The sequence below is a fragment of the Gracilinanus agilis genome, chromosome 5 (assembly GCF_016433145.1).
Source record: "Gracilinanus agilis isolate LMUSP501 chromosome 5, AgileGrace, whole genome shotgun sequence".
Classification (NCBI taxonomy): domain Eukaryota; kingdom Metazoa; phylum Chordata; class Mammalia; order Didelphimorphia; family Didelphidae; genus Gracilinanus; species Gracilinanus agilis.
In genome coordinates, this window is record NC_058134.1 from 66,255,370 (window position 1) to 66,266,563 (window position 11,194).

Sequence of the window (11,194 nt, forward strand, 5' to 3'; positions counted from 1 at the left end):
CAAATTATAAGATGGTTTAAAAAAAGGGTCACATTTTCATAAAGCCTTTAATTTGAAAGGATTCTTGGAGGTTATCCATTTTTACAGGTAAGGAGACTAATGACTCAAGAGAGTATGATTTATTCAGACCCTCAAATGAATAGCAGACTAATTTCAGAGTGTTGGCTATTTTATCAATCAGTAAAAGTCAAATTTAAAAAATTTTTGGTACACATGTGAGTTATCATATTTCTCATATCAGGCCAACAGTGCTATGTTTCACTACTGAAGTGTAGGGGTTTCCTCTATACATTGGCACTTACATGACATTATCATTTTTATGCAGCAAAACCTGATAATATTAAAACATTTTTTGTCTCTGAACATACAGAATTAATGTCTTCATTTTTTTAATAGGATGGTATTAGGTAGAAATAGAAACAGGTAAATTCACCATTTTCATTTCATGGCTCAACTTTTACGTTTTAAAGTAGACTTTGTAGAATATCTTAAAACGTTATAACTTTATGCTGTCAACTTTGATTAATTTTAATGTGTATTTCTGCTTTGAACAATCAGGCTTATACAGAAAGATCGCCTTGACTTTGAAAGGAACACAGTTCATTTAAGATCTGTTCCTGGCTTTCTTATGTGTACAGATTGGTTGGTGGAAGTGAAGCATGTTATCTACCATATGAAGAAAAATCACTGAGGAATGAATTCTTTCTTGCCCTATTTAACTTATTTGTAAGTTAAATTAAAAATTATAGTTATTTATATATATTTACGTCAATTAGTGAGCCTTCCACTAATTTATCTTTGCATACCTTATTGTAACATTAAGGGAATTCTTAAAGGTCCGATTTAGTAGAATTTGTGTATATTTGTTTCCACCAAGTTGAAAGGGCTTTAACTACAAACCCAATGATGGACCAAATACCTCTTATCTAGGAACCAGCCTCACTAAGTTCAAAGAGGCTCATCACTAGATTGTCTGTAGGATAGTTAATATTTCGGTCATATATTTTAAAGACCATTATAAAAGGTCATGATGTGAGTTAGTGGAACAAATACCCACAACAATGAAATTTTGGTCTGTTGTATTATTGGAAGTCATGACTGAGTAAGATTTTGTCTATATCAATAATTGGAAAATAGTGGAGAAAACTTTGAAATTTTTTTAGAACGTAACATTTAAAAATAATGTCTCACCTTAATGTACTTTGGTTGAATTTTAGTTTATGTTATGAAGGAAAAAAACCCATTAAAACGAATATGCAAGTTAGCTTTTGCCTGACAGCATAAGTACCTGTGATCACTACTTTTAGTTGAAATAGTTTCTCAAATACTGACAGAACATTATTGCAATGGTGATGAGACTTGTACCAAAGGTAATCAGTCCCCTAAAAAGAATGGGGAATTGTGGGTTACATCTGAGTCCCAGAACAACTGTTGTCTAGAAAACTTTGTTCTCTGTCATCAGAAGGATGTTTAAACATTTTGACACTAACTTTGGAAAAGGTTTGGGATTTGATTTGTTCCTATGTTTCTCGCTGTGGTAATTTGGAGCAACCTAAATAAAAGATGGTTGTCACAGCAGAGATAACATTATTATAGGCATTTATCACTAACTTATGGTTTGTTTTTGTTTATAATTGTCATAAAATTAAACATTGCATGTACTTTCTTTTGAGGGTTTTATTCAAAGTTGTATACATTTAATATGAATAATATGGAAAATACTTACAAATAAGGTAGTAAAATATTATATTTCTGAATAAAATTTGAGTGAAGAATTAATTTTTTTGCTTATATAAGTGATTGTAAGCTTAGAATTGGAAGGAATGTTAGAGGTCATCCAAATTATACTAACTGCTATCTTTATAGTATATTTCCATAAGGAAATGTAGATTTCTTCTTGTCAAATCAGTCACTCTTTAGTTAGAGAATACCTGCTCATGACTGTGACTACAAGAGAAAATTGAGGAAAAAATAGAATATGCATTAAAATACATAAAAACTAAAAAATAAAATAAAGTTACTAAATTATTTTGACCTGATATTGGAATTTATAATATTTTTCTTTTAAGAAACTCATTTTCAATTGAAATTTACATTTAAAGAAATGCTTTCTTATATTGGCATTTGCTTTTGACTTGATTAGAGCAAATCAAGGATGCTAGTTATATTTGGCTTGGAGTTTGGGTGGTTTAAGGATTACACTTCAGTTTTCATGTAGTAAGTAATGAGAATGTTATCACTATTTTGTATCACGTGTGTCCTAATTGCAGATAACTCAGGAATATTCAATTAAGGATACAAACAAAATACTAATTCTTTGCTAGCATAATTTTTAAAAACAGCTCACAAACTGTGAAATACTCTGTATAAAATATTTTCAGTTATGCATCTTAAAGGTAAGATATACTTTCTAAAAATTTATTATCGCTTATTATCTAAACAATTTCATTGTGTGAAATTGTTAGGAATATTTAAAACCCCAAGTTTGAAAAGTTTATATAATTTGGTTTGATTTACATTCATGATGATTTCTTCAGTCTGACATGATTTTGAAACTGCTGGTATTAGTAACTAATGGTCCTTTTAAAACATTTTGTTTTTGATAAGGGCATATGCCCATTTGTAGGTTGGCCTGGACAGACAAGTACAGAGAGAATGCTTCATATTAATCGGTGTCAGCATTTGAAACTAATAACCAAGACATATGGTTCTCTTATGCATTTTAAAGCAAATAGACACCTAAAGTTGATTCTTCCAAGAGCCTTTACATTTAGAGAATTAAAGAAGTCATGGTTCTCAACCTACTCTCTCCTTGGAGACAGAAATATTTTACTGATGGGACCTCCTGGTGCTGGGAAAACAACAGTCGGCAAAATAATAGGTCAGAAACTAGCTTGTGGTGTTATAGATGTGGATAATGATATCCTTGAAACAACGTGGAATATGACTGTGGCTGAAAAATTGAAGGAAGTTGGTCATGAGCAATTTTTAGAAGAGGAAGGAAAAGTGCTGTTAAACTTTGTTGCATCTGGAGCTGTAATTTCCCTTTCTGGGTCTAATCCATTGCATGATGCTACCATGTACTATCTGAAGAAAAATGGAATAGTTGTGTATCTGGATGTACCTGTGATAGATCTAATTAATCGTCTGAGTTTAACGAAGATTGATCGAATTGTGGGCCCTAACTCTGGAATGCCTCTGAAAGAAGTACTTCAGTATAGGAGACAAGTCTATAAAAAATGGTATGATATTCGTATATTTTGTGAAGATGGAGCATCTGCAGAGGTAATAGCTGATAAAGTCTTTGATGCAGTTAAGAGGTATGAAGATGTTGATTCAGAAACATTTGTTTCAACTAGATATAAGCCCAAAGGCTCTGAAGAAAAAGTTTCCACAAAACACTTTAGTGAAGCTGTCATTGAGGGATTAGCTTCTGATGGTGGACTCTTTGTTCCTCGGAAGGAATTTCCAAAATTAAACTTTGTAGAATGGAAAAGCTTGGTAGGAGCAACTTATGTAGAAAGAGCACAGTTAATATTGGAGAGGTGTATACATCCTGTTGACATACCTGCTTCCAGGTTGGGAGAAATGATTGAAACTGCTTATGGAGAAAACTTTGCCTGCTCTAAAATTGCCCCAGTAAGGCATCTTTGGGGCAATCAGTTCATTTTGGAATTATTTCATGGACCAACAGGGTCCTTTAAAGATTTATCGTTACAACTACTGCCACATCTGTTTGCGTACTGCATTCCTCCAACTTGTAATTATTTGGTCCTTGTAGCCACTTCTGGAGACACAGGGAGTGCTGTGTTAAATGGTTTTAGTCGTCTTCCTAGCAGTGATAAGCAAAGAATAGGTGCGGTCACATTCTTTCCTGAAAATGGAATCAGTGATTTTCAGAAAGAACAAATAATTGGAAATCAGAGAGAAAATGGGTGGGCAGTTGGTATTAAGTCAGATTTTGACTTTTGCCAGACAGCTTTAAGAAAAATGTTTAATGATTCTGATTTTACTGGATTTCTGACAATAGAATATGGAACAACCTTGAGTTCAGCTAATTCCATAAACTGGGGCCGATTGCTTCCCCAGGTAATTTATCATGCTTCTGCATATCTTGATCTTGTTAGTCAAGGATTTATTTCTTTTGGAAGTCCAGTAGATGTCTGTATTCCCACAGGAAACTTTGGTAACATATTAGCAGCAGTATATGCCAAAATGATGGGAATCCCTTTTCGGAAATTTATTTGTGCTTCTAATAAAAACCATGTTTTAACTGATTTTATAAAAACAGGACTCTATGATCTAAGGAAAAGGAAACTGGTACAGACTTTTTCTCCATCTTTAGATATTCTGAAATCTTCCAACCTGGAACGACACTTACACTTCGTGACTGATAGAGATGGAAAATTGATGTCAAAATTATTTCATCAGTTAGAAAATCAGCAGCACTTTCAGCTAGAAAAGATCCTAGTTGAAAAACTTCAGCAGGATTTCATAGCTGATTGGTGTTCTGAAGAGAACTGCCTAGCTGCTATTAATTCTACATATCATACTTCAGGGTACATTTTAGACCCTCACACTGCTGTTGCTAAAGTAGTTGCAGATAAAGTACAAGACAAAACTTGCCCAGTGATCTTGGCTTCTACAGCCCATTACTCTAAGTTTGCTTCTGCTATAATGCAGGCTTTAAAGATTCAAGAAATAAATCAGACTTCATCAGGTCAGCTTAGTTTACTAAGTTCATACAATGCTTTGCCTCCGCCACATGAAGGCTTGTTAGGGAGAATAAAACAACAAGGGTCAGATTATCAAGTCTGTGCCCCTGATGTGAATATCCTGAAGGAACATCTAGAAACACTTATACAAAAGCATTTCATGAAAGTTTCCTAAACAAAATTATTGAGTATTTGTCATTACACTTAATAAATGTATGTTTCAGAAGTTTGTACTATATATGAAATTGCCATTTCAGTAACTTGCATATTTTCTACAATTAAATATTGTGTCTGCAAATACTCTTCAGGATCTTAACTAGACAGTTGACTGGAAACTATACATAAATGCATGGACTTTCAGGATATGATTGTGGTAGTCATCATAAATCAAAGCTGTGCTTATGAAAGATGACTGGAGCCCTTCTTTGCCCTTGTTAACAGTTAAGATTTCTGGTTTCCATTAGTGATTTGGCAACTGGAATATTCAAGTGCTTTTGTTGGGTACCACATCTGTTATTTATTATTTATTGGTATTCTAGTGACTAGAAGGTTAATGTACCTCAAAAAATATCTAACTTGTCCCTGGGGAATGATGAATTCATCTAACATGATTAGGACTTTATTTTTTGTCTTGAAAGAATTATACTTGCCTAGAATTACCTTAATTGGCATCTAGATTGCCTAGATTTAATTAGACAATTACTTAGCCCTCCAACTTGCTTTAACAGGGTAGATCTGTTGGAATGATAGTCCTTGACAACCAAGTCTATAGTAGGCATTATTTCTTATGTTATAATTTATTACTATTAAATGATAAGCATTATAAAATACCATCTGTTAATAGTGGTTAAGTAAATGAATTTTTTTACCCTAATCCAGTGTTTTTCAAAATGAATGATATTTGAATAGATGTAGCAGCCCAATTTTTAACATTTCATAAAAACAGTTCTGTAATGTTTGAAACTAGAAACTTTGTGCATCCCAATAAATTTGTTGAATGTTTCCCTTTTGTTCCTCTTTTCCTTTAGCATGTTTTCTGGCATAAGCAAAACATAAAATAAACTCATTTTGTGTTATGTTAATGTACCTTTTTGCAACAATTAGGATTTGTAAATTATAGAATTAGTGGGATTTTTCTAAATAAGAATTTGCCATTCATTTTGTGTAATAGACTGGTCCCAACCACAAGATGGCATTCCTAACATAAGGTTCATTATGCTGATAGCATTCGTATATGAAAAATATATTAAAAATTCAATGGTGTTGGATTGTAAAAAGTTTAATGAACACATTTGGAAATTAAGGACCATTGTGTGAAAATATGTTCCTTAGTGTGTGGTAAACATCTACTGAGGGAAAAAGATCCATATATATAATTTTCTTATAATTGTGACTTTAAATGCCTGAAAGGTATTGATAATTCTCATATTGATATACTTACCTGATATTTATATGAAATTTGAAAAACCACTTTGCCTTTGTTATCTTATTTGAGCTTTATAACAAATTTGAAAGGGTAAGGACTAGAAATATTATCTCATCTATAAAATGAGAAAAACAAATGGAAGTGGTGACTTCTCTGTGGTCACAAAAAAACTAAGTGTAGAAGGTGGGATTCAACCCAGGTCTCTCCTAAACCCTTACCTTATGAGAAAATTAATTTGACATGAATTTGTTTGGCAATTATCACCACTACCTTTCATTTATCCCATGTTTTATTCCTTTTAAAGATCTTTCACTTTTGTCTCTTATACGCCCATGAAGTAGAGAGGGCAGATATGAATCTCCATTTATACAGCTGAAGAAACTGAGTCACTGCAATGATTTGTCTAAGATAGAGGAATCAAGACTGCAAACAAGGTCTGCTCTATCTGAGGGATCTCTTTCCATTCCACCTTGCTGACTTTTTATTACTCAATGAAGGTTAGGGGGGATACAAAATAGAATACAGTTCATTCTGTTGAAAAGCTTCTATTTGTAAAGATGTTAAATGAATTGAGGACAATATAGAGAATGTCGAAAGTGTCTTCTGTGATGCATGAGGAAAGACATGATTTTGAGCAAGTCAGTTGACCTATTTTGGGCTTAAGTTTCCTCAGCTGCAAAACGAAAGGATTGAACTAAGTATCCTTTGTCCTTTTCTAGATCTATGATCCGAAAGATCATTGCAGGCTAAAGTGGACAAAAATGGTTTATGAAGCAAAACATGGGCCTTGGAGAATGGGCAGGATTGAACAACTAGAAAGAGGAAGTTAGAAAAAAGATAAGAGTATTACTCTGTGAGAAGGCATTTTCAGGATTGAAAGACCCCATCAAAAATAATGAGGCTTGAGAATTCATAATACGTTTTTTGTCCTTGAACCTCTTCACTATTAGCATTCACTTAATTTATGTAATCTTCCTGGAAGTGGGATATCATCTGGGATATCATCTTTCATTTGTTAAGTAGTAACTCTCTAACCCTCTCCACATTTTCAAATAGTGCTGAAATCTGCCTAGCTGTTTTATTTGCCAATCAAAACAAATTCTGAAGAAAATGTGACTGTAGATGATGAAAGTATGACATTTTCTTAGATATTTGTTAGTGTTGCTAGATTTGATAGACATTATGGCAGAGTAGATTGACTCAGGACCAGAAATATGGATTCAAGTCTCACCCCTTACACCCATGGGCTGTGTGATCCTGAGGAAGTCTCTTAATCACTCATATTCTTGGCAACTCTCTTAAGACTGAGTTGCAGAGAAGGTGCTGACATGACCTGGTAAAGGGAATTAACTCTTCTGGCAGCTCCATGTACTAGTGAATTCAAGAAGGCAGGCCCTCTGCCCCCTACAGACTTAAAATTCTTAGACAGGGATTAGTCTCTCCTCCCTCCCCTTTTTAAAAGTTGCTATTATGAATATTTCTTAATTAAAACAGCATTAAAAATCAAGCAATTTTCTGCCCTAGTGGAATGATCAGCATTCATATTTACCAACTCTGGTGAAAGTAGGCAAAGTTCTCTATTAAAGTAAGCATTTTGGGAATGGGGTAACTTGGGAAACTAGGAAGCAAGAAGGTCCTGACTTCTGGTTTTTCATTGTTGCTTCCAGAAAACATCATTAAAGCTGGTATTGTTATTGGTTACTCAGATCTACAGAATGTCAGGGTAGAATCTGACCCTGAAAATGTCCCACAGCTTGGAAATAGGAGTTCTATATTCTTTCCTTTCTCAAGAGTGGCTTGGAGACATATCTCCACATGTTTTTATTATGAGCCAATGGTGCAGGGTGCAGTAAGTGCTCTTGACAAACTAAGCTAGTTACTAGGCTAAATGCTGAGAACAAAGGCAAGAACAAGATCCCTGCCTTCACAGAGCTCTCATTCCAAAGAAGACAACATACAAACAACTACATACATGCAATTTGCATGCAGTGCAAAGGGCAAGAAATCTCAGGGGGAACACAAGTAGTAGGAAAGACCAGAAAGGGAGTTTTGTATATGTGACCTGAGCTTTTTCCTGAGGGAAGCCAAGATGCAGAAGTGAGGAGGTGGAACATTGCAGGCAAGGAAGACAACAGTAATTAGTTAGTTGGGAGATGGGCTGTCCCATGGAGAACAGAAAATACGCCATTGTCCATTGATTGTAGTGTGTAGAAAAGATGAAGGGACAAGATTGTGAAGAATTTTTAAAGCCAAAAGAATTTTATGCTTGTTTTTACAGGTAAAAGGAAACAATAAGCATTAACTGAGTAGGGGAATGATATTGCTGCATTTCTATCCAAGATTATTGGATAGTTGAGTGGAGGGTGGACTGGACCCCTTGTCAACCAAAGCTAGTAGTAGAGAGTACCAGAGTTAACAGTGGCAATGATTTCTCTGTTGAGGCACTAATTTTGAGGAATAGCCCTTCTGAGTTATCAAAAAGTATTTCAATTTTCATATAATCAAAATTACCTATCTTATAAATATCTTTTGAAATGGTCTCTATCCCTGATTTGGTTAAGAATTCATCCCTTAGGGGGCAGCTGGGTGGCTCACTGGGTTGAGAGCCAGGCCTAAAGATGGGAGGTCCTAGGTTCAAATGTGGCTTCAGACACTCCCTAGCTGTGTGGCCCTGGCCAAGTCACTTAACCCCCATTGCTTAGCCCTTGCATAGTATTAGAATTGATTCCAAGGTGGAAAGTAAGGGGTTAAAAAAGTGTAGAATAGACTGCTTCAAAAAACAAATCAAGAGAAAACACCTCTGCCTCAAAAAACTGATGCCAAGAATGACAGTGAAGATACCTTGTATCAATGCCAAGTACTTGTTGAACTAAATTGCCAATGCTTTAATCTGAAGCTTTAAATTAAAAAGAGGAATTGGTTTGATAAATGCTCTGTGGTAAACCAACTCAGTTTTCTTTTTTTAACAATTGACTTTTTCATTTTTTTGAAGTCATATGGTGTCTTCATATATTTAGATGATTAATTAACCGAGAAGCCCTTTTGAAATAATGCAAATAATTTAAGCTTTAACCCGGCACTTACAGCAAATCCTATCTTAGACCCAATATACTATAACTTGTAGCTACCATTATAATTTAGGTGTGGCATAGTTCCTACTCTATTTGGGATCGTGACCTAGTACAAGATTATTGGTAGCAGGTAATTTCCACTTGCAAATGGTAGGGGAATATTACATTTAAAATATTTTCTAGTTCAGTTTAGAGAATCATAAAACATTGACTCTGAAAGTTGCCTGAGAGATTGTTTAGTTACTTCATTTTACTGAAGAGAAAATTATGACAATTGTTCTACTTTTGAATAGAAATATTCTCAGCTAGGCCAATTTAAAATTGTCCATTAGCACATTTAATACTTTACTGTTTTCAAAATAAATATTACAATATCATTTTTTAAAACTCTTACCTTTTCTCTTAGAATCAATATTAAGAATTGGTTCCAAAGCAGAAGAACAGGGCAAGGCAACTGGGGTTAAGTGACTTACCCAGGGTCATACAGCTAGTGTTTGAGGTCTGATTTGACCTCCCATCACCAGGCCTACCTTTATCTAATGAACCACCTGGCTGCCCCTGAAATACCATCCCTTAACAGGCTGATGAAAAGTATTATAAGAAAGACGCTTCCAAAAGCTATTTTTTAAATTATAAAGCTATTTTATAAATTACATGTAATAAATTTCCACATAAAATTTCCATTGTTATATGGTCCAAATTGTCTCCCTCCCTTCCCCACTCCCCACCCCCAGAGCTGGCAAGCAATTCAATCTGGGTTATACATGTATTATGTAAAACATTTCCATATTGTATATCCAAGAGCTATTTTGAATAACTCAAAAGTAAAATTTGTTTTCCAAACAAAAATGTTTCCTCAAGGCACTCCTTAAATGTTGGTATCAATTAACATTGTTAATTCTAGTCAGTAAATACATTGTAAGATTAAAAGGAATTAATTTGGATTTCTTTTTGAGTTGTATGTGGCAATTATACTTCTAAAAATAGAATTTCTTCAGTGAAACTCATCTAAAGAAGTAATGTTTTACATATGCTTGGATTTTTTGCATTCTGTTATTTTCTTTAAAAATGTGATGAATTCCTCTTTTCACAATGGGTAGAATTCTATTACCCTTTGGTTTTGTTTGCTACACACATCTTATGTTCCCATTGCTAGCAAGGAGCATTTAAAAAGGCTTTCTCTCCTATGAAATATTTAAAATAGTTATGATTTTGTTCATAGCTCAAAGAAAGTTAAGAATAGTTAGACTCTCTCCTGCAATTTCCACATGAACTATGACCACTCATGACAAAATTTGAAATTTAGATGTATTTTTTTTTTGTCTTTTTATAATGGTAAACAAAATGAAGTCTTAGTTTGATTTTTGTTTCTGAAAAATGATTGAATAGAACGTTGGGATGTCTTTCTTTTTCTTTCATTCTTTCATGATTTTTCATTTTTCATTTTTATTTCATCTTTTCATTTTTCTTTTCATTTTTTCATTTTTATAACTTGTTACCATTCTGGAAAGCAATTTGGAACTTTGCTCAAAAAAATCATCAAACTGTGCATGTCCTTTGACTCAGCTATGCCACTAGTAGGCCTATATCCAAAAAAAAAAAGATCAAAGAAAGGCAAAAAGACCCAATGTACAAAAATAGTAACCACAAACCAGATACTAAGGAAATACTCTCCTTTTTTGCGAATGGTTAAACAAATAATATTATTGTACCATAAAAGATGAAATGGATGGTTTCAGAGGAAACTGGAAAGATCTTTATGAATTGTTGCAAAGTGAGGCTAGTAGAACCAGAACACTTGATATAATGACATTATAGAGAAAAACAATTTTGAAAGATATTACAATTCTGATCAAATGAAATAATAATTACTCTGAAGGACTGAAACATGTATGTTTCATACATGTCATTCACCTCTTGCTAGATGGACTTAATACACAGAATGAAACATATATTTTGGGCCATAGGCAATCTCAGAATTT

General features: G+C 33.8%; 1 protein-coding gene across 1 annotated transcript; it reads left to right on the forward strand.

Moving 5' to 3' along the window:
• Positions 1-2,655: 2,655 nt before the first annotated feature.
• Positions 2,656-4,890, forward strand: THNSL1 (threonine synthase like 1). The gene has a single exon (XM_044678318.1). It carries the CDS (start codon positions 2,656-2,658, stop codon positions 4,888-4,890), a length of 2,235 nt encoding a protein of 744 aa, XP_044534253.1.
• The last annotated feature ends 6,304 nt before the right edge of the window (positions 4,891-11,194 follow it).

Excerpts from the sequence above, each read along its gene's own strand:
- THNSL1 (XM_044678318.1), top strand. The coding sequence starts at position 2,656 with ATGCTTCATATTAATCGGTGTCAGCATTTGAAACTAATAACCAAGACA.